The sequence below is a fragment of the Homarus americanus genome, unplaced genomic scaffold (assembly GCF_018991925.1).
Source record: "Homarus americanus isolate GMGI-L3 unplaced genomic scaffold, GMGI_Hamer_2.0 scaffold25483, whole genome shotgun sequence".
NCBI classification, from domain to species: Eukaryota; Metazoa; Arthropoda; class Malacostraca; order Decapoda; family Nephropidae; genus Homarus; species Homarus americanus.
This window is the reverse complement of record NW_024726235.1, coordinates 6547171-6571983: the sequence shown is the minus strand read 5'-3', so window position 1 is coordinate 6571983 and position 24813 is coordinate 6547171. Positions and strand designations below refer to the sequence as shown.

At 36.4% G+C, this 24813-nt stretch overlaps 1 protein-coding gene across 1 annotated transcript in view; it reads right to left on the bottom strand.

Annotated features, from left to right (window-relative positions):
• LOC121865485 (zinc finger protein 277-like) overlaps window positions 1-24813 on the bottom strand; it is a 40435-nt gene that overhangs the window by 3143 nt on the left and 12479 nt on the right. Inside the window, exons 4-11 of the mRNA XM_042364978.1 lie at window positions 22924-23126; window positions 21997-22132; window positions 21004-21177; window positions 14306-14422; window positions 7411-7532; window positions 3508-3613; window positions 2122-2385; window positions 1188-1309 (exon numbers count right to left, since the gene is read on the bottom strand). Coding sequence (XP_042220912.1) covers window positions 1188-1309; window positions 2122-2385; window positions 3508-3613; window positions 7411-7532; window positions 14306-14422; window positions 21004-21177; window positions 21997-22132; window positions 22924-23126 — 1244 coding nt within the window. The remainder of the gene's footprint in view (window positions 1-1187; window positions 1310-2121; window positions 2386-3507; window positions 3614-7410; window positions 7533-14305; window positions 14423-21003; window positions 21178-21996; window positions 22133-22923; window positions 23127-24813) is intronic.

Below are 24813 nucleotides of genomic sequence, written 5' to 3'. Positions count from 1 at the left end.
TGGAACGAATTGTGTTCGTTAACCGAGGAACCACTGTACTGAATTGGCAGACTAGCCCATCAACTGATGCTCACAACAAAACGTGTTTGTCATAAGGATTTCGTTAATCGAGGTTTTGTTCGTTAACCGAATTGAAGATCCTTAAGGGAGCTAATACGTTAACTGAAATTTTGTTCATCGAACTGTTCGTTAACCGAGGGACAACTTTATGCCTTATTACATCACATCGCATCAAGCTGCTGGAACCATCACTGGGGCAATTAGGCATGATTGCCTAACACAAGTCAGAAATAATGAAAAAAAACCCACAAAGTAGAAGACACATGGCAAGTGTAAACAAGTGCAGAGAAGCGGGAATGAGTCCGAGGCAGTGCGCAGAGCCCTTTCGTGGCAAGAATCTGCACCAAACAACCGCTCCTCCCCCAATCATTGAATCACCAGGGTATCAACGAAACTTGCAGGTATTTTCCCAATATATAATCATTGGTTACGAGAAATGGCGGTCAATGGGACATCGGATTTTTAGGTATACAGTACAGAATGTCCTTCAAATTCACGGGGGTTAGATTCTTAAAAAGGCCGTGAATCGACACATCCGCAAATAACATTTGCTAACGGAGGGGGGGGGGGGGACATTTTTAAGTGTGTACAAAGAAATGTATATTCCCTTTATGTGTGTGCCCTTGGACAATTATTTCTTATACCTGTATTGTATATATGTGTGTATGTGTGAGGATTTTTCCATTATTATATATTTGTACAGTACAGTATATGTTTTGCGTGTGTGTCTCTCTCTACACACACAAACACATATATACAATATAGGTAAAGGAAATTACCGTCTCTAGAACGAATGGCTCTCTGTCCCGGCCGCAAAAATGTCGGCAACTTTAAAACTACCCGCAGACATTCTTGGGTACATCCAGTGTCATCTGCGAATAATAGAGGACCGCGAAATAAAAATCCGCCAATTATCTGGCCGTACTGTACCTGTATTCATCAAAACCACGAAATGATACCCAATTCTCTTACTGTACTTATACAGTATTTTTATCTGTACCAGTACTTTGTTTCTGATTTAATTAAAAATAAATATATACAGTATATTGAATGTACTTTATTACTATTAATCACACACATACACACACGGCCACAACCACAATATTATATATGCACATTAATCTTACCTTTTGTCTTCATATAACTCTGAATCTGGAAGAGTGATGTGATTGGCTAAGACTCGGTGCTCCTCCATTGAATCTGTCCTGCTGAACACTTGCCCACAGAAGTAGCACTCACTTTTTGCTGTCTAAAAGAAAAGCATGAAAATTATATAATGGCCTTGTATATCTGCTTCATACATATACACAAAGGAAATAGAATTGCATATAAAACTTTTTCTGTGTCAATATTCAGTGTACAGTTTTGTAAACTTGTAAAGGCTATCTATGTATCTACATACTGGTCACACTGTCTTCACAACTAGATGGTGTAGGGTACATCCACCTATAATATTAAATCAGTTCATAAAAACCTGAAGCATACCGATACGTTAAAAAACAAAACATATACGGTACCTAAAATTATTTTTCAACAAGTACAAGGAATACTGTATTAAATACCAATTAGTATACAAACAACAAATGTGCATATGAGCATACAGGTTAGCTGGGACTTATTATGGTAGTCATTCATACTACCGTACTAGCAAAAGGTTTTGAGGTCAGACAACACGAAAAGATGTGAAAGTTAGTTGTGGAAATAAGACGAGGCTGTTTAGCTTTATGAAAGTTCTCAAATAGTGTGGGAATAAGATATGCTGTATATCTTTGTTATTTGATATAAGGAAGGAACAATTATGGAAACGAAAAATAAGAATGGATGAGGCAGGTGTCAAGCTGGTGACTGAAGAAAATACTTGATGGATAACAGAAGAATGACAAATATAAATTTCAGAAAGAGAAATGTGGTTTTATAAATAAGGGAATGTGAAACAGTAGATTTCCCTGTACCAAAGAGAAGTGGAAAATTGGGATGGGTTCAATATTGGAGGAGATGATGAAATTTAAGACCTTAGAATTAGCTGTATAGATATACGGCATAATAGGTCAAAATCAATACCTTCCATCTGATATAGTTGATGAGTTTCACTTGGTTATAAAATGAGAGCTCCTTCATTACTTCAGTAAAATCAAAGCAATGCAGAGATCGCATGTGACTGTAGACCTGCACATGAGCATGGTCTCCAGATGCTGTGTACAAGCAAAATAAACACATCACAGAACCATACACATCTCCACTGTCCATCCCATTTATTTCTTCCCTCAGTCTCGAGTCTTTTAGTATCGAGTTGCTATGTGGTAAAATGTCTTCTGGAACAACCATCTGTAAGAGGATTTAACATCATTAGTAAAATTAATTATTTAGATATACTGTACTGTATTCATTAATATATCACCAAGCACTTAAATTAAAAGCAAGTTGTATTTTAATCTAAAATTCACTAATGGTAATTAAAATAAATAAAACTTGAGACCAGGTCTATTCTCAATGCATGATGATGGAATGTGAATTAAATCCATAAAAGTAGAAGTATGACATCATTGTAATCATCATCAAGGTTTTATGGACATTTTTCATACAGTATTTGCATGGGTTAGCAGCAATTAATTGATGGCAACTACTGTACTAGTTAAACAAGAATGGGATACCATCCCTCCCCTGCTCACCACCACACACCTAGGGTACTAGCCCCAAAAATGTAGCAGAGACTAGGGGATGGGTACAGCTCTGGTCACCCAGTTGCTATAAGACATGTTGAAGTAAAGCTTTACAGCTGGATGGCCTTCCTAATACAACCCATTGTATGGGAACAGCTGGCAAGGCAGGGTCGCAACTCCCCGAGGTAATCAAAGAATAATTTTTACCTATTCAAAATTCTCATGAATGGAGGAACTTTTTACAAACAGTGAAAACCAGGAGAGAAGACTCTACATGACTGCCAACTCACAAAAGTAAAGTACCCTTACTTTTCTTAACTTCAAACAAATTGCAAAGCTTTCTATCAATAAACAGGTTTTACAGTAGATTAAAAAAAATTGTCTGTAAATGTACGAAGGATAAAATTTTTCCCCTTTTTAAACAGAGTATGATGTACAGTCAATCAAAAAACTACAGTACAGGTATCTGTACTTGGGAGGTCGACGAATTTCAGAATGAACACTGAAACTCCGGTTGTCTTGGTAGGGTTGTCAAAATCCTTCATCCGTTGTGTCATATTGCCTAACATAATTTTGTATGGATAGTTTTTTGGTCAACTGTACAATATATTATATGAGCAAAAGTTACAAAAATTACAGCTCCTGTATTGGCTTTAGAGAAAAATATATAATCTTTTAACTGAATCACTTTTCACCCTCTAAAATATATTTCAATGTGATCTTAACATGGCCCTCATCCAGTCACCTTAATCAAGAGATTGGATACTAAATCAAAATTACATCTTACAACATCATCCTGAGGTGAGCAGCAGCTTCCAGTCTCTGCATCATGCATTTCATTGTCATCTAAATGGCATAGCAGACCATCATTTTCAAATACTGGGATGTGATATCTGTTTCAAAAAGAACAAAAAATCATTTAGCTGTGTATACCATATGCACATGTAATCACAGTGTAATGAATATTAATAAAATGACTTACTCTATATATATCGAGAGTATACAATATTTCTAATGCAAGTACAGTACAATACACCACATTATACACATACAGCCTGCCCTGACAATTCGCGGATTTTTAATTCACAGACCTCAATTATTTGCGGATGGCACCCTGGATGTACCCAAGAATGTCTAAGGGTAGTTTTAAAGTTGCTGGCATTTTTGTGGCCAGGACAGGGAGCCTTTTGTTCTAGACACAGTAATTTCTTTTACCTGTACTGTACAGTATATGTAAGTGTGTGTGTGTGTGTGTGTGTATACACACAAACTCACACATAAAAAAACTCACATACAAATAAATAATAATAGGAAAATCCTCTCACAAATAATCAGAAACAAGTCGACTCCGTCCTTTGTTATTAAATTTAACTTTTAATAATAAAGGAGTTGACTGGAGGGTAGACTTCTAATGACCACGGTCATACACGTCAGTTAACGCCAAAATCAGACGATTCATATTACGCTCAACAGCCCACAAAACATGCCTTCGTTTGAGTCCCACATCTGAGGAGTCTTTTCTCATCGCCTCAAGACGCCTCAATTCTCCGTTATCCCATTTTCTCTAACTTACTGAAACCAACCTCCCTATAAAATGAATTTGAATGTTAGAGAGAACACCCTTGTTTTGAGTCAACTTAGATATGTTTGATTACAGTTAAAGCATGCAAGATTCTTTGTGAGTGATGTTGAATGCTTTAACTGTCCTTATTGTTAGTAACATTGGTTAAGTGAGTGAGTGTTCAGTCTGCCAGTACAAACGATACCCAAGGTATCGTCCCTAAGAATGACCATGAGTTTCCAATTGCTACTGAAGTCACAGTATTTTGTTGCCCAAACATCAGAGAATCTGATGATTGTAGTTTAGAGTTAGTCAGTTGTCTATTTAAGAAAGTATTTAATCTCCTGAACTATTCTGTCAACCTGTATAATCTCCAAGATCTAACGTCTCCCCGTGAATAGCTCCTTGTTCGCAGCAGCCCTGAGCTCGCAGAATTAATGTTTTCAACGTGTATATTCCACTTTTTCCTGGCAAGCTCAACCTCTGATTGGATTATATGAATAGACATAGGAAATTACCCTGATCAGGAACACCGGAGTTCATAACTAAGTATACTGTACAGTGATCCAAAATGGTAGAGAAGGTCTGGCGTTGGTGAAATCAACCTTGCTGGTATGATTACGGGCGTATGTATATACTGCTACACGAGGGAGAATCACGCATTCGTGACTCTTCCTCAACGTATCCAGGTATGTTAACCAGTGTTCCACGCCGCCAGATTAACTTAGTCAATTTTGTGAATATCAGTGTTCATGTTGTAACAGTGAAATTGTCATTTACCCAGTGAAAGGATTAATATAAAGTAAGTGTCGTCTGGACCGTTACCAGACGTATGTTTTGTATAGTTGAAATTAGACATTTACGCATTCGTGACTCTTCCTCAACGTATCTCCAGGCCAGTGTGTTGAGCTGAATACTCATCGGCTACCGTGGGTCGGTAGCCGGGTTGGACGATGCCATTAATTCAACAGGATTAAATTGGAAAGTCCGTTTCCTGCAAATCAGGCCCCAGCTCCCTCGGCGTGTGTCGGTCTACAACCGACCCCTAACAGCGATCTTCATTTGTTATGGAGACACCATTATACCCCGGGGCACTCCTCACAGTTACATGGGCCTAAGTATTATTGTATCTTGATTGAGGGATTACTAACAGAAATATGGAAATCCCTGGTTAAGTAGTGAACCCATAACTATTAAGAGTACCAGGAAATATGTTATGTGAGTTGAGTACATGAACTGAAGGAAAAGTACCATGTTGTTCATGCTGATAGAACGTGATGTTATAAGTTGATTTGAGATATTGTCAAGTGTCAAATAATCATCTGTAGTGCCTATGGAATAATATAATGATTGTTAAATGTTGTAACCATGAATTGAAGATATAATTTGTTACTTAAAGTAAGACCTGAGGGTCCAGTGTTATCTGACCGTGTATAATAATTACTGAATCTTATTTGTCAGAGGAATAATACAACAATTGTCTAATGAAGGATTAAACTTAATAGTTGTTAAATGAATTAATAAGTACTTGCGGATCTGTTTTATCAATGGTACAGTAAGACCTGAGGGTCCAGTTTGGTCTGAGTGGATTTAAATAACATCTTATTCACTCACTGTGTTAATAAATATTGAATTAGTAGTCTACGAGTGTGAACCAAACATCCTGAACCCCACAAATGGTGACTCCCGGAGATTCGCACTCACACAGAATGGAGGAGAAACAAATGGTGACTCCCGGAGATTCGCACTCACACAGGATGGAGGAGAAACTGATCACGCTCCCAGTCTTCAAGCAACATGGAAGACTGGCTTATCCACACAGAAGCAGCTCTCATCGGCTCTACAACCACTGTCTCTACACCGCAGGTTAGACACCCTAGAGCAGCTCTGCTACTCTGAGCAGACACCAGCTCCTCTTCCTGCCCCAAGCACCACGTTCTACCGACCCCAGCACACCCGTCCTGCCTCAGACCCCGGCCCAGCAGTAACCCCTGCCGCCCCTGACGCGGCCTCTGTTCCTGAGTGTGGACCCACACACCCCTCTTTTCTCCCTCAGGTACTCCCTGCTAATGTCCTGCACCCTGCTGCTGTCGTGGACTCGGCTGCTGTCACGAGCCCTCATCCGCTTCTGCTGACCAGCCCCTGCTCCTGACCCAGGCCCACACACCCCAGCAGGCGCATCTGACGAGTCTGTACCTGCCGTGAGCGAAGCACAACATTCATCGCCTCCACACACCCTTTTTCTCCCTCTCTTCTCCCACAGATAGTGTGTATATAGACAGTTGTATCCAGCGACCGGCTCATCCACGCCATCGCCGTTGTCTCACATGAGGCATGCACCGCCCGTTCTGCCTCACATGTGCTAAGCAACCCTGCAGACAACAAGTCTCCTACACCGCCTGGAGGGAAGGGGGAGTATTGTAGTGGATTTCTCCCCTACAAATGCTGTTTGTCGCTGAGTAGCCGATCCCACCAATTCCCCAGTGTATGCCTCGTGGTCGAGGTCAACCAGCGCCGCCATACATCACGGAGCGGGGGTCAATTACTAAGCCACGCCTACCCCCGCTATTTAAGACCTGACCTCGTGGTGACCTGCCTCTTTCTACCTACACCAACCAGCCAGCAACACCTCCTCCTCCGCCGCTGCCTGGCGGCCCTCGCTCCTCCTCCGCCTGCCTGGCGGTCCTCTCTCCCGCCAGTGAGCATGGCGACCCACAAGCTGTCCTTCTCTGAGCGTCCTCACCAACCAGCTCTCTCTGCATCACGCTTGTAACCATGCTGCCTTCCCAGCACCAAGCTGCATTGTACATCCAATACAACATGTATATAGAGAGCACATTGTGAGTTTCCTTTCTCCATCCATCCTGAGTGTGAACCCCACAATGTTATCATATGTGGTTAAACTTTATTGTGCCAATAAAATAGGACTTTCAGTCAATAGTAAATAAATATTGTCTGAAATTATTATTTTTAAAAAAAAAAATTTAGTTTCAAATGCTTTTCCGAATGACTATGTAAGTAAATGTATCAATTTCTCTTGTTTTCATGAATCAATATATTTCCCAACCCAAACAACCACCTCTTAAATACTAGTCTTATCTCAAAACAAACCATTTTAAAGAAGTTTACCTAGGGAGATCCCATACACGCCTATCAGGCAGCTTGCAGTGATCTGATCCTGAAAGGTGATGCTGCAGAATTTCTGATGTGGCAAACACTACTTGACATCTCACACACCTATGTTCAACCATCTGAAATTGACCAAGTCTAGTTTATTTTCCTCTGTAAAAGAATATTTGCAAAACAGAGACTGTGAGATAGGAAAGCTAATATGCAAGTGATTGTCACAAACAGAGGTACAGGTATCCCTCAATATACAAATGAGTTAGATTTCTGAAATCCCATTTGTTAAGTGAATTTTTGTACAGCAAATAAAAGAACTTAGGAAATTAGGGTTCAGTCTCCCAAAGACAAGAAAACCCCAATATCACATCCCAAAAATCCAGTTCACGAACAACAAATAAACCTACATAAATAATGATAAATATTACACAATTACTGTACCGTTATTCACAACCGAACACATTAAAAATATTAATAAAATACTATTTAGATGAAAATATGGACCTAATACCATATAGTGAAGGTCAAAAACATAAAAGGGAATAAACTTTTTTCATATGCTAAGGGTTAACCCTGAGCAGAGGGGGGGGGGGGTTATAAGAGCCGTGTGTAGTGAAAAGATGGACAAATTTCATTGTCCAGCAGCCAAATGGCTTATACAGTGTACGGCTAACCCTCTGATCTGCCCTTAAACATGGGTCTCACTCTCGTGTGAGCCAACCCACCCAGCATCTCTCACTAGCTCAGCGTGTTTATTACTTATCCGTACGTGTTCAAAAATAATAAAAATAAAATCATCACAATATTCTAATGTGGCTTGGAAATTAAGAAAATATAATATAAAACTATAAAAATAAGAAAAATGAAGAGCATGGGTGTGGAAAGTTTGTGTGGAGGCAGTGAGCTGCAAGTGTAACTACTGTACATCACTCCCTCCCTCACTTTCCTGATGTGAGCCAGCTGGGTGCTTGAACTGTGTCATGTCGCCCAGAGTAGCTCTTCTTTGTACAAAAAAATATGAATATTGTATACTGTACCAGTAAATGTGAGTAATAAATAAAAATAATACTAATAACTAAAATAAAAGAACAAATATTGCATTGCCATTTTGCAATCATTTCACTCCACACGAAACATGGGAGACAGCGCAGAGCCAAGATCCCCACACAACTCCCCACTTCCCCACTCTGCGTGCTAACTCCAGCGGAAGAAGAAATGTTTATCCCCTTCATGTTTTTGATCTTATGAAAATTATCTTTTTTTAATTTTTTTCACATTCTCTATGAAAGATTGTGTGTGCATATAACAGTAAAAAGATATGAAGAAAATTATGTTTATCTACCCGAAATTATGAGTTGAAAAATAAGTGCCAAATCTGGTGACCTCTGCTTTGCAATGGTTCCGTAAACATTTCCCAGCAATTCGCACTGGTAAAGGTTTTCTCAAATGGGGAATTTTACCGCAATCATGGTCCCTAAGACTTTTCCAACTTCCCTCCAAAATTTTCCCAGTGAATTGAAGATCACTTAAACAGAAATTGCAGATCAATAAACAACAAGGGGAGCTTCAAATTTCATATCGCTAAACCGAAATATCTCTAAGTAAATGATCACTAAACGACGGATACCTGTATACAGTACTGTATCTTGTATAGTTCAACTCTTGCTTTTGAGAAATGCCAGGTATAATCCTGTACATAATTTGTAGCAAGACACCAGATTCAGACCAATGTGTCTTGGTCGTGACTCCCACCACAACAGCTGCTGCTATAAACAGTGTTACCAACTATGAAACTGAGTTCCCTCCAGTTACCAACTCCTATGAGGAATAATATTAATTTTTATTATGCGAGGAATAAATACAAATAATACCAATAAATAAAATCCTGTAAAACAAAAAAATTCTGTACAGTAGGGTCTCAAAGTACGCGAGGGTTATGATCCGGGGGGGCCTCGTGTAAGAGTGAATTTCGTGTATACAGTACAGTATTTGGGTGCCACTGTATATATACAGTACTGGTGTATGTAAAACCTATTTTCTATATTAAAATAATACTACCCAAGGTAAACAATTGCATGAACTCCCACAAACCATGTGCCCTGTACAGTACAGAAACAGCATAAATGATCAATAAATGTAAATGTACATAAATATTATAAATAAAAATTTTATAAAAGAAAATTCAAAAGGGCTTTGCATATCTCACTTTCAGGATACACTCTGGTATTTGATGGAGTGCACGGATGACTTGTTCATGTGGAATAATACACAATTTCAGAGTTAGATATATGCTACTCTTTAATAAGTCCAATATCTTAGACTTTTTCTTTAAAAGTTCTCAAAATATACATTTCTTTCTTTTTATCACTCTCACTGCCACTAATTTTTCTCTAAGGAGCCATGATTGCGGTAAAATTCACCAGCTGAGAAAACTTTACCAGCTCACTACCTTCACATACGTTCACCTCCTCCCCCCTCCACACACACACACACTCTTAATTTTTCTTATTTTATATATATATATATATATATATATATATATATATATATATATATATATATATATATATATATATATATATATATATATATATATATATATATATATATATATATATATATATATATATATATATATATATATATATATTACATCTACACCTAGACCCCGACTTACGACGGGGTTAGGGACCCAAATCCAGGTCGTAAGTCCGACATAGATAAAAAATCTACAATGAAATACAGTACAGTAAAAGTAATGAATAATGATGAATGGATACAGTACAGTGAAAGTAATAAATAATAAGGAATGGATACAGTGTGACTGAGCACTTAACCTTTAATGTAGTCAGCTGAATGCACATGGGGCCCCCATAATTTTCTAATTATACATGGAGACTACATTAACTGGAAACGTTTCGGTATAGAAAATGCGTGTCATTTGAAATTTTTTTTTTAAACAAAAATAAAAAAACGGTCGTTCTATTAAGTATACATATATATATATATATATATATATATATATATATATATATATATATATATATATATATATATATATATATATATATATATATAATACACAGTAGAAGTCCAAAAATACGGACTGCTTGGGGATTGGGTCGGTCCGGATTTTCGGATTTTCCGTCCGTATTCTCAGGCAGTACTTTTAAAGTTCAAATTTAAGGAGGAATAAAGAAGAGATGAACAGATACATTTTGATAGTTTATTCATTAGCAAATATAGCATGCTTCATTTATCAAAACGAGCAGTTTTAAAGAAAAAGCTGTGAATTCTAGAATTTTATTCTATGCCTTTTATATATCATAAATTGTAGACTTTCCAATGTTGTATGTTTCCATTAGAACAGTATTGCTGACACCACGTTCTATTTTAATTATTTAAAAATTTGTCACTCAATTTCAACGTGTTCTTCTTTCTCTTCACACAACGAAGTTTACCTACTTTAGGAGCCATTATTATGGGCTCTGTAAATGGAAAGAGTAGGACTCAAAATTACATACATTGTCACAGTTTGATTGCTTGTTTTAATGTGGCGACCGCGTGGTCGCTTGTTGTCGCTGTGCAGCTGTGGCACTCACGCATGCGCACATACACACAAAAGCCAGCTAAAAAAAAAAAAAATTGAGTTTTCGAAAAGTCCGGATTCTCGGGTGGTCCGGATTTCTGGCATCCGCACTCTTGGACTTTTACTGTATGTATGAATATATATATATATATACATATATATATATTTATATATACAGTCATGCGCCGGTTAACGTCCGATCGCATATACGTCCGTGGCCCCCCCAAAAAAAAATAAAATAAAAAATCCGAGACGCCTGCTGGATCGCCACTCCACGACCCCCTGACGGAGACACGATGATCCTCCCCATACTGGTCAGATATTATGTGTTAAAGGAATATGCTTCCTATCTTAGGCTATTTTTAAACAATTGCCTACAGGTGTAATGTTAACCTACATCTATTGAGGATAAAATCTTTCTCCTACAAATTGACAATAACACATTTGATGTAATCAGACATATCTAGCTGCCTCAACAATTGCAACCAAGGTGAGGCGGTATATTTGACTTGGCACCGGCCCAAGGTCTAATGCGTGTTTATTTATCAATTCTTAAGTGACTTAAGCTTCTCTCTTATAAAAAAACAGTGAAATGACCTAGGTGAATATAATTTACATTGTTGGGATTCTTTTAAGATGTTGATTAATTTAAATATAAAAAACCTATAATTCACACTAGACATAACAATTTTAGTACCGTAATCAAATTAGTACATGTGCACTCCAGCTTTGCACTAAAGTCATTTATTTCTTTCACGTTTCTTTTGGTATGGTGTGTGCCTGTAAATGGATGAAAATAAAAGAAGAAATTTATGTAAATCTACCCAAAAATACAGTTGAAAAACTTTATATTATAAAATGTACTATAGTATAGTACACTAATGTACTACAATTTTTATCTCTTGAACAAAATATATGACGTTTATATTTAAATTAATCTTTGTCTTGCAAGGATTTCAGCAATGCAAATTATATTATCCTAACTTTAGTCTGAGATATTATATAAAATAAACACCTTAAAGCACAAAGAAATCACCAATCTTTTGCCTGGGAACACAAGGAGGGAGGTAGCCAGTGAGCGTGTAAAGAGGGGGGGAGCAGGGGGGAAGTGGGAGGTGAGGTGACAGTGTGTCTGGCGTTTGTTTGTTTATTTATTTGAGATAAGATTTGACAGTTGGCGCTGAAGGCCTGTGTGTTTATTTATCATTACTTAAGAGTGACTAAGCTCTTCTCATAATTTGCCACCAAAACGACCTGGGTGAATATAACTTGCATTGCTGGGATTCTTGTAAGATAGTGATTTATTTGAATACCTGTATAAACAATCTATATTTGCAATAGACATAACAATTTTAGTACCGTAATCATTTAGTACATGTACAGTACAGGTTTGCACTTAGGTCCAATGTTAACCGAGGGACCACTGTATTGCAGTGTACTTGTACTGTACAATATTGACTAAATTCACTTGATAACGTACACAACTAACGGTTGGTAAAACTTGTCAAGTGAGTGAGTGTCAAGTCTGTCAGTATGAGTGGCACGTGTGAGTGCTTGTGTCCCCCATCATAGGAGTACATTTTCTCTCACATCAGGACGCCTGAGTCCTCCGTTTTCTCTTTTAATCTTAGAGTGCATCAGAGACTTCGTTATTCCTTAGTAATCACACAGAATTTGAAATTGCAACCCCAATTGCAACTGGGGTTGCAATTGTTGAGGCAACTAGATATGTCTGATTACATCAAATGTGTTATTGTCAATTTGTAGGTGAAAGATTTTATCCTCAATAGATGTAGGTTAACATTACACCTGGAGGCAAATGCTTACTAAAGCCTAAGGAAGGATATTCCTTTAACGCATAATATTTGACCAGTATGGGAAGGATCATCGTGTCAGGGGGTCGTGGAGTGGTGGTCCAGCAGGAAGTGGTTTTTTTTTTGGGGGACGCCACGGACGTATATGCAATCGGACGTTGTTTGGTTGGACGTTAACCTGCGCATGACTATATTTTTTATTTTTTTCCTAAGCCACATTAGAATATTTTAATGTTAACTCTTTTGCTTTGTAATAAAAATAATGGTTTTACTAGGGTGGACTATAATATGATTAGGAATTAAGTTACGTGTTTATTTACATACTCAGACTTGAATTATACGTAAAAAAAAAACTATTATTTTTGCAAAAATTTATTCTTTATTTTGTATGAGTGACCAAATTACAGTACAGTAGTATACATAAGTGCCGAACTGTTTACGGGCTATGTAGCCATTCCCCTCCATCACCTACCATTCCCCTGCATCACCTACCATACCTCTGTGTCATCTACCATGCATCTTGCCTACTACAATGTTTCATTCTTCACCTACAGTGATGCGAAGCGTTACTTTTTTTAAATTAGTAATTAATGTACATGTATACTTATATGGGTAGATAATGTTTTATTGTTGTATTTTTGTAAGGGGGGCTTGATAAGTCGGAATTTGGGATAATTCGGCAAGGCCAGACCACCATACGTGCCGAGTTATCAAGGTTTTACTGTATATATTTTATTTACAAAAAATAGCTCCTTCCACACTCAAACCATCCACTGGACAACACGACCTACTTCAACCAAGCAGTCAACCAGCTGACTCCCAATCGTGTGGCTGCCGCTCTGTACTGTGAGCATGCCATGATATCACATCGGGAGGGAGCGCAGTCACATAGTTGTTGCCCACCGCCTCCACACACATACACACCCATGTACAGTACTTCATTTTTCCTATTTTATTCCTGTACTATAGTTTCATATTTTCTTTATATCTAAGCCACATCTGAGTCCAAGTGAATTGTATTGTCATGATTTTTCCACAACTTTCATAGTTTCATTGCATGTAATAATGGCAACTTGCCATCTCCAGATATTATTTTTCTCATTTGATTTGTGAGTATTTTGGAGTATGCTTTGTGAATAATGAATATGGGTGTAAAATAACAATTGCGAATAAGGAAGGTTGCGAACAGTGAAATGTTCCTGTATATGAGATTGGTTTATAATAGGTGGCCCCGAAGGACTCTTATAATTTCAACCTGGACTTCAGACTTCAAAAGTTTCCCCACCTTTGGTTTAAGGGTTAAGTAACAAAAATAATAAAAATCTTGAAAGAAGTGCAGTAGTACTATGAATACATTTTGACTTTCTAGAAGCTCTGTTACTATCGAGACAACTACTGTACTAGTATGGCAAGAGCTAAGGTGATTCAGAATTATTATAAAAAAATAAATCAAATTTAAAGAAAAACAATGTCAACAACACATCAAAACATTACTTACACATAACCTTATGAAGTTGACAATCTTGACTTGCTGATAAAAGCTGAATTTTTTGGTGATGTATTCGAAGTCAAACTTGTGGTGAACCCTCATATGATGAAAGAGTCCATTAGGTACCTAATTAAAGAAGTGGCTTTAAGTTCCCAGAATGGACTGGCCTCATCAGTGTTATGATAGTAGAATAGTTAAGAGTTACTAAAAGCTTTAAGCAATGATAAGTCAAATGAAGAATTAAGCACAAGAAAATGTATTATAAATTCAACTAAAATTACTGTGGTTGTAACTGAGAAAGGTGAGGCAATGTATGGAATACTGGACTGAGAGAAGAAGACATTACAAAAATCTAGGTACTGTTATCTTGATAGTGCTTTTATAAAGATAAACTGAGAGAAAAGACATAAGAATCGTTCCCAAAAAGTGAACTGGAAAATTTTAATAAAAGAACAGGAAAAACATGATTAAGACATGTTCCAAAAGATTAGGTCGCTATGATTTTCTTGAAGTAGAACATTACCCAAACTTTATATAAACAACCAAACTCCACCCAAACCATCCAAATCTGAGACATTCACCTTATGTTCTAATCAGTCTTTCAAAAGATGAACAACACTCCTTCCTTAAAGGGAGTGTCCAGCTGAAAATATTCAGAAAATCAGAAAATTACGAAAATATTCAGAAAAATTCCTGAGGAAAGCTGCTGCCTATGGCTATCTGCTGATGCATTTTGATTGTGTAATTCATAATACTGTAGCTAAACATGATTGTTCTACCCCCCCCCTTTCATTTAGAGCACCCTTCTGTTTATGTAGCAAAACCTGTAGAAAAGTATATTTTGGTGTAAAGTAATACCAATCACTTGGTAAAAATCAGTATCTGGCAACTTTCTCAGCTAGCTAACAACAGGACCAGAGTCTTGTAGGCACAGTTACCTACGAAAGAAGCCAGAGTAAGGTTCGACCGTCTGTTGCTCTCGCGCCACCCGATCGGCACGTATCTCAGAATGAGTTTTTCTAACCTTCAAATCCCTAAGGCTTGGTCATTTATGGGCCGATTCTAATAAAACAAAAACTAAGTAGTAGAATAACATATTGTGCATGGTTGAACATATAGATTTTCTTTATATTTGGCTTGGTTTATTATTTGCCGAATTATCTTTATAAATATTTGGAGGAAAAGCAAAAGCTATAATCAGAAATATCTATATACAGGTTGTACCTCTCTAGTCCGGCAACCTCGGGACCTGACCGGTGCCGGACCATGGAAATTCACCCTTTTCCTGGACAGATAGTGACTTGCGCTTACGTTTGCACCACTTTCACTGCTTTATGGTCTCTTTGAAGACATATTGAAGGGTTAAATGTCGTACAGTAGCTTCTCAAATTTCGCGAGTTTTTAATTCAACATTTTTTATTTGGACACTCAAAAAAAAACACTAAATAATTTAAAATTTTGACGGCGGAAACTCGAATTTCGACGGGCTTGAACGGCCCGCCAACGTACAGACGACGTGCACAATCGTGTAAACAGCGTCATTTCTCTTATGTACAAAAGATTCATTATTGTTTATTACTGAATGTCTCTTTTATTGAATTAATGTTTTTGTGTGCAAAATGAGGAATACAATTCATTAATAATAAGTAGAATATTAAAACACACGAGGAAATGAGACAGCATTGTTTTCGTTGATTACAAAACCAGTGACTGATTGGTTCTACATATAAAACAAGAAAATAAGACCCTGGTTGTAGCTGTAGTAAAATTAATGTAAAAATTAATATGGTTGTTTGAAGTAATGTTATTTAATGTTAATAAATGGAACAATATAAGTAGCTAACCATTAATGTTAAAGAAAAAAGTGAGATCGTGTATGTAAGTGCGCACATGTGAAAACATATCGTCATTACTCTACATAAGAATATGAAAGCAACACTTATTTACTGTTCATATATATTGAAGGGTTAAATGTTGTACTCTGTATAGACAAACAGAGAGAGAGAGAGCCGAACTGCTGGATGTAAACAAACCTTAATTTCCCGCGGCTTTGTTGTGGTTTTTTTTTACAGGGATTAGCCCACCTGGGCACAGGTCACTGACCCACATTGGAGCCTGAGGGTGCGAAAATGTAATACTCCTGTAATAATAATAATAATTCAGACAGATAAGTAAAAAAAAAAAGCTGGTTATCTACCAATTGGGCAAACTAAAATCGTTCTGGACCACGGGAGTTTCCGGACCATAGAATGCCGGACTAGAGAGGTACAACCTGTATTACCTTTAAGAAGAGTAAATTACCTATACTCCACGTGAATTTCAACATAATATAGCAAGAAGTTTTGGAGAAGCAGGATTTTGAAAATTGATATAAAAGGGAAAAATCAGGTACAGTGGTCCCTCGATTAACGAACACAATTGGTTCCACAGAGTCGGGTATTTACCGAAAATTTTGTTAACTGAATCTATTGTTTCAATGGGATATTGGGTAATTGGTTCCAACTCACAGAAAAAGTATATACATACAAAGTTCTGTATACCGGTAAAAGAATTAACAAAACATTAAATATAAACTAAATACAGGTACAGTAGTGTACTGTACTGTACAATAACAAATAAAAAAAATAGAATACTGTATTTTAACTTACTTTGAGGTGTGAATGTCGTATTCCCGGCAGCTTTGTTTACATATGAAACCGCTGATTGTAGAGGCAGTGGATGATGACGTCATATTCTTTACAGAGTGCATTGGTTCTAATGCCTTCTTCATGTTTCATAACAATTTCTGCACTGTATATTTTCATTATGTTAACTAAATTTCAGAATAACCAATAATTTTAATGTAAAAATGCAAAAATATTCAAGAGACCAACAAAATCGATGTTCACTCCACTGTAAACAAAGTTAAACTGAGAAGTGTTGTTGGGTGATTCAATCAGCTGATGGGCGCACAAAAACTGTTCCCTGTACTTTACTGTATAGATTATCAATACATAAACTAAATTTCAGAATGACCAATAATTTTAATATAAAAAATGCAAAACTATTCAAGAGCACAACTTTCTTGATATTTACTCCACTGGAAACGAATGTAAACATAGAAACAATAACTGTATTGGCGGACCAGCCAATCAGCTGATGCACACAACAAAGCGTGTTTCTCGTAAGGTTGTCGTTAATCAAAGTATTGTTCGGAAATTCCTTATGGGAGCAAATTCGTGAACCTAAATTTTATTAATTGAAAATATTTGTTAATCGGGGGACCACTGTATTAGGGATTAAGCAGAACCGATTCAGAGGTATAGCAACAATGTACCTGGTGTCCTTAAATGTCGACAGGAAATATAGATTGATCAATTATTTACGAATTTCTTGCTTCAGCCGGATGCTCCCCTTAAGGTTATTTACATATACAGGTACAGTATATGCAAAAAAAAAAAAAATCTTCTTTACTGCTTTAACAGACTGGAACAAATCACCAGACCATATCAAAACCAGTTATGATATTAAACAATTCAAAGCTAAAACAAAGAAATACATAACAGATGAAGCTATAGCAAGTGAAGAAAGCGAGTTTCTATAATATTAACCACAGAATGGTGTACACCGGTAGGGACCCCCCCCAGCCTCAAATAGTCCAAGTGCAATGTAATGTTTGTTTAATTTTACCAAAAAACCTTCAATAATACTCATGCAGACTTACTACCACTGATTAGAGACCTAGCATAAGCAAAGGTCCTTCCTGGAAATAAGCACCTGACAGCGTTGTTGGCTATCCTTGGTCAAGTTGCCTTATTGTTTACCATTGTTGTTTACCTGCACTGTCTTGGCATACATGAAACTGTACTTACCCGGCCTACTTGCACTTTATACCTACTTTGTCTTTAATTATGCACAACAGTAAAACTGCATAGTTTATAAACATGCTTATCCAATGGTAAACCTGTATAACAATTTTACTGAATAAATAAGAGCTATTATTAAAATAATTACTATTTATGTAAGAGCGAGCTACTCCAGTTAAATGTGGTTTATGTTTGGTGGGGTTAGGTTATTTGTTTAAATTTTGGGCTGCATCAGTGACCAAAATCAAACACCTTAACTAACTGATTCTTTTCTCAGTATGCATTACTCTAACTCCACATATCTCTTTTTCAAAGCCCTGCCACCTTATGTCACATTAGTAAAGCCACAAGCTAATAAGAAAAACACAGATTATTCTCTTTCCATTGAATGACTTTAAAACGTGATTACTGTATAAACTCCTCGGTGATAAATAAGTTACCGTACATAGATTGAGGTGGTGAATCATATGGCTCAATAACCGAAAGGGTCCAAGGTGATGAATCATATGGCTCAATAAATGAAGAGGCGTTTCACTAACTAAATGTTCCAAGCTAAGCAATGTTAACAAAGAGTACCAAGTAGAATTATAATTTACATATACAGTATTTACAATATAAAAGGCAATACATATACTGTATATTGTGATATATATATTTTGTCATGTTTAACAAATACAGTGGTCCCTCGGTTAATGCACACAATTCGTTCCACAGAATCGTTCGTTAACCGAAAATTTCGTTAACCGAATCCATTGTTTCAATGGGATATTGGGTAATTGGTTCCAGCTCACCGAAAAGTACATACAAAGTACAAAAAAAAAAAAATGCAGTAAAATACACTTACTTTGAGGTGTGTATGTAGAAGGTTCCTGGTTGATGATGATGATGGAAATTAGAAGTGGGGGTGGAGGAGAAGAGAAGGAAGTGGGGATGGAGGAGAAATCACCTTTCAGGGGACCCATGCTTGATGCCGCCATTTTACCAATAAAATTTTAAGTTCACTAGGTGTAATTCAAGGTTATTTTATTTAAATCAACACTGCACTGCATGATATATTATCAATATGTTAACTAAAGTTCAGAATGACCAATAATTTCAATGAAAAATGCAAAAATATTCAAGACACCAACAAAATAGATGCTCTCTCCACTGTTTTCAAAGCCCAACTGATACCTTGTGACCGACTCATGCATCTGATGGGCGCACAACAAACTAGTTCCCTGTACTGCATATATTATCAATATGTTAAATAAATGTTAAAACGACTAATAATTTTAATACAGGTTGTACCTCTCTAGTCCGGCATTCTGTGGTCCGGAAACTCCCGTGGTCAGGAACGATTTTAGTTTGCCCATGGAGAAAATTAATTTGAGTCTGGTACTGTACTTTCGATTTTTGTCTAAATTTGGCCTTATTTACCCTACTTTTTTGGCGAATTACTACCTGTAATAAAGCAACATACTAATAAGCCAACGAAAATAACACAATAAAGTTAAATAAAAGCTAAAAACAACATAGAAAAGTTCTTATGTTCTACAGCTTTAGCTAGAGTTGAACCTGATGGCTTGGCAACTTCGTCATCCGAGTAAAAACACACACAACAACATTGGCTGTCTTTATGTTTTCAACTTTACCACCACTGGTGGGTAGAATTTTTTTTTTAAATTCAGAAACATTAATTAAAATATATATGAACAGTAAATAAGTGTTGCTTTTATATTCTTATGTAGAGTAATGACGATATGTTTACACATGTGCTCACTTACATACGTGATCTCACTTTTTTTTTTACCATTTATGGTTAGCTACTTCCAATGTTCCATTTATTGACATTAAATAACATTACTTAAAACAACCATATTAAGTTTAGTACAGCTACAACCAGGGTCTTATTTTCTTCAGTTTTATATGTAGAACCAGTCAGTCACTGGTTTTGTAAACGACGAAAACAATGCTGTCTCGTCTCCTCGTGTGTTTTAATATTCTACGTATTATCAATGAATTGTATTGTGCATTTTGCACACATAAACATTAATTCAATCAAAAAGACATTCAGTAATAAACAATAATGAATGTTTTGTACATCGAGAAATGACGCTGTTTACACAATTGTGCATGTCTGAACGTTGGAGGGCCGCTCAAACCCGTCGAAATTCGAGTTTTCGCCGTCAAAATTTTAAATTGTGCAGTGCTTTTTTGTGTCCAAATAAAACACGTTGAATTAAAAACTCACGAAATTTGAGAACCAACTGTACAACATTTAACCCTTCAATATGTCTTCAAAGAGACCACGAAGCAGTGAAAGTGGTGCTAGTGCTTCCAAGTGTATGCACAAGTCACTATCTATCCAGGAAAAGGGTGAATTTCCATGGTCCGGCACCGGTCAGGTCCTGAGGTTGCCGGACTAAAGAGGTACAACCTGTATAAAACAAGCAAAAAATATTAAAGAGCACAACTTTATTGATATTTACACCACTGGAAACGAATGTAAACATAGAACAGATTTCTGAATTGGCAGAGTAGCCCATCAGCTGATCAACTTATGCTCACAAAAAAACGTGATTTTCGTAAGGATTTCATTAATTGAATTTTTGTTCGTTAACCAAATTGAAGATTCTTATGGAAGGTAATTCGTTAACCGAAATTTCGTTAACAGAACCGTTCGTTAACCGAGGGACCACTGTACACCTGAAAGGCTAGTAAACTTAAAAATATATAAACTAGTATTAAAGAATTTAAATATACACCAAGACAGCCTAAACGGAAAAGATAAACCTTGTTGACTCATTCAAACTACTGTATATAAATACTGATATCTGGCAACAGCTTAACATGTCCTACACAAGAACAAACAACCCTAACCTTAGTTGTTGTGAAATGGCAAAAAAGACAGGTAGTTGGAAGTGTATCATCCTCCCGCCAGTCTGTCCAAAGCAATTCATCATGGTGGCTTCTCTCTCCTCTATCACCACTGAAACTCTCTGTGTCACTTTCTACATCAAGGTCACGCTTGGCCTCTTCCCATGGAGTACCCGGCTGCATTTTTTAAAACATAATACAGTACATTAAATGACATTCATATTGGAACACTTTAACAGTAAATTGTTACTATCTTGAGAAGCTGGATATCTAATGAAACAGATTCATCCATATAGATGTATCATGACTCCATTTCTAATAGCTTTACATGCACAGAAGAAAGTCTCACTACTTTTTGCCACAATAGTGCTTACAATCTAGTTAACTTTCTAAAAGCATCCAGAACTCTCATGTTAGACTGAAGATTCACCAACAATTTTCTAACAGCTTGTCAAAAATAAACAAAAATGGTATGTCTTCTTCATTATGAACTTACCATACATACACCCACAAAATCCTTTCACTGAAATTTTGTTTCATTCACAATGAAGCCTTGTGATACTAGTACAGGACTACTTTTATCTCTTTAACAACACATACAAAAGCCTTAATACCTGTATCATAAAGCCTCTATATAACCGACAGAACAATTAATTGAATTAATAAAGAAATGGGGTTTCTCCCTCTATACGAGACTACTACTATACATACAGTACAGTACCTACAATGTGGTCACCTTATCTTTCTTACATGTCTTAAATGTGTAATAAAAACGGTCATCCTTTCCAATGATTGAAACCCTTACATCAGTTTCTCAATATATTCTAGTTAAACACACAGGGTGTTTTGGGAATACATTTCATAATTCTTGGGGTGTATTCCCGAGACATACACAAGGATAAATGACTTCACGACCATAGTGTCAATACCCAATAGTTTTGTTGTTATAACACACCATTTGGGGTTGGAATGTGATAAAACCTAAAGAGTACTCACCCGCAAGTAGTTTCGGAGATAAAACTTGTCATAAATCTTATTTTTTGGGTTTAAGTGACGGTGCTGAAGTTTACGCATGTGTTCGCGCAATACTTTATGCGTTTTAAATGTTTTTTCACAGTATAAACACAGCAACCTGAAAAAATAATTATAATGTATTGAAATGAAGCAAATAAACACAAAATCAAAATACAGTACTGTAGTGTAATACTGTACCACAAATAGGAGGGCCTGTCAAATGAAATATAAAAACAATCTATACAGTATACCTTACTTGAGAAAAGTGATAGAGGGGAATGAATGGTGGTTCATTTATTCATATGGATAACCAGATTAGCCCACATTGTCAGGTATATCACAATTTCATGCCAATACCTACAGTGCCATCCACTTCACCACCTCTTTTACCACCCAACACATTAGAGATCTAAGCTACTATGAGTTTTTAAACATATGCATATGCATCTACAGGAAAGTAAATATTAATTCAATATATACCTGAGTATTTAATACACATATCAACCACACCCAGCTTGTAAATACTTTGAACATACAGTAGTGGTGGCCAAGGCAGCCATAGTAGGTGACATTCTGTGTCAACCTCTTTACAACAGTATTTAAGTCAATTAACTGGGGTAAAATAGGATCCTTGACCAACACATAGGCCTTTTTGTTACCTAAAATTTTTTCTCTTCCCATTTTCACTAAATATATTTACAGAAATATCTTTTCTAAAACCTTCTTGCTCCTCACTTACAATACACTATAAATTAATTCATCTCTCAATTATGATTCGACCATCAGATATTTCTAGATTACTTAACAAGCTTTATTCACTTTGTAGATTTTTCATTGATCCTTATTACTTTAACACTAACATGCAGATAAGCATACCTGTTAATAGTTATATCTAAATCCAGCACTTACTTATGTAACTTTTCTTCTAGAAGATCTAAAAGCTTGGCACCATAAATTATGTTGTCTGGGTTACCCACAGAGAATCCATGCTGAAAGGTGAGGTGGTGGAAACAGTTGGTAACACCTCCTGTTACAGTTTCACTGCAGTAAATGCACTTACGGGAGAAGCTTATATCACTGCGCTCTTTTTCTTTCTGCTCAACTATGTACTTCTGGAATTGTAAGAAACATTTAAGGATAATGAAGTTGCCAAAGACAGCTCATGTTTATCAAGCGGTTGAACTCTTTATTACAGAGCTGTTTGCACACTTAATACCAAAGACTTTGGAATCAAAACAGTCTGCTTTCAACATTCTAGTCCTCATATATATCTGCATATCACAATGTCTGAAACCCCAGCAATTTTATTCCGAAAATGTGTACGATACTTCTAAATTAGCTTAGTTCTCACAAATAAAGCAAGAGTGTTGTTCTCCTGGTTTAATTTAATAACAATACTGTACATTATAACATAACAAAAGACAATACAAGTGTCAAAATGGATATTATTCATATTTCTCCAGTAAAAATTTCATGGTCAGTTACTTCATAAGTTTCTTAAAATTACTTGTTAACCTACTGTACCTTAAAGATATTTCAATACTCTATTACTATGCAGTTGTAAAAAGTACGGGACATTGTTACTTAAGTAAAAAGTATTGTTACATTGGCAAAATGTTACTCAAGTAGAAATAAACGGTATCTCATTCATAAAGTACTCCACTACTGAAAGTAAAAAATACAAAAAATTATTGTCTCATATGAAAATAAATCCACAATAAATTAAAAAAAAATAGTTCACCAAGATTAAAATAATAGATACATAGCACTGCACAGGTGTTTTGCAAATCTTTTTATCGAGATTTATAAATAACCAATTCTCAAAATTACGGCTGTGCAATCATGATCTTTTAGGCCTTAATATAAGGGCAGAATGACCTACCAGAAAAGAATACGTTCAGCCGTCTTCTCCCTTTAATGCATCGCAGGGATAGTGAATGGGCTAAAAATATATCCATCCAACACCAAGATCACTTTCTTCCTTATCCACACAAGTGTCGTTGACTTAGACTTATGGTCCGCAGACAAAATGTTGTCGCTGCTCGCATTATGTTAGAATACAGACATACCTGGCAAGTATCTGAAGCAAACACCCTTCAACACTATTGCCTTGACTGTCCCAGTGCCAGGGACCTCCCACCACAGGGAGAGTCACTATCCACTGTATGTCACCACCTACTTATTTATAATACAGTGGTCCCTCGGTTAACGAACACAATTCGTTCCACAGAGTCGTTCGTTAACTGAAAATTTTGTTAACCAAATCCATTGTTTCAAAGGGATACAGTATTGGGTATTTTATTTTTTTTACGAGGATTAGCCCACCCGGGCACAGGTCACTGACCCACATTCAGGCCTGGGGGGCAAAAATGTAGTAATAATAATAATAATAATAATCTAATAAAAATCATAATAATACAGTAATAATAATAACAATAAAAAATACAAAATTGAAAATAAAAGAAAATAAAAATTATAATAATACAGTAATAATAACAAAGAACCATAAAGAAATACAAAAATGAAAAAATCAAAAGTGAGAAACATTATAATTTATGTATGTTGTGTTGTCAATAGTAGGAGAAACAATTGAGACCAAGCAATTGTGTGTAATTGAAGCAGAAAGTCAGATCAGCAACCAGGGACTAGGTCAAAATTTTCGTGTTGCCATCTGGCAGCAGGGTCTACCATTAGACAATACATTATGCTTCCAATATCTTCCCAGGTGGTAGTACCTCCTCACAGAAAAGCCATACAAAGTAAAAAGAAACTGCAGTAAAGTACACTTACTTTGAGGTG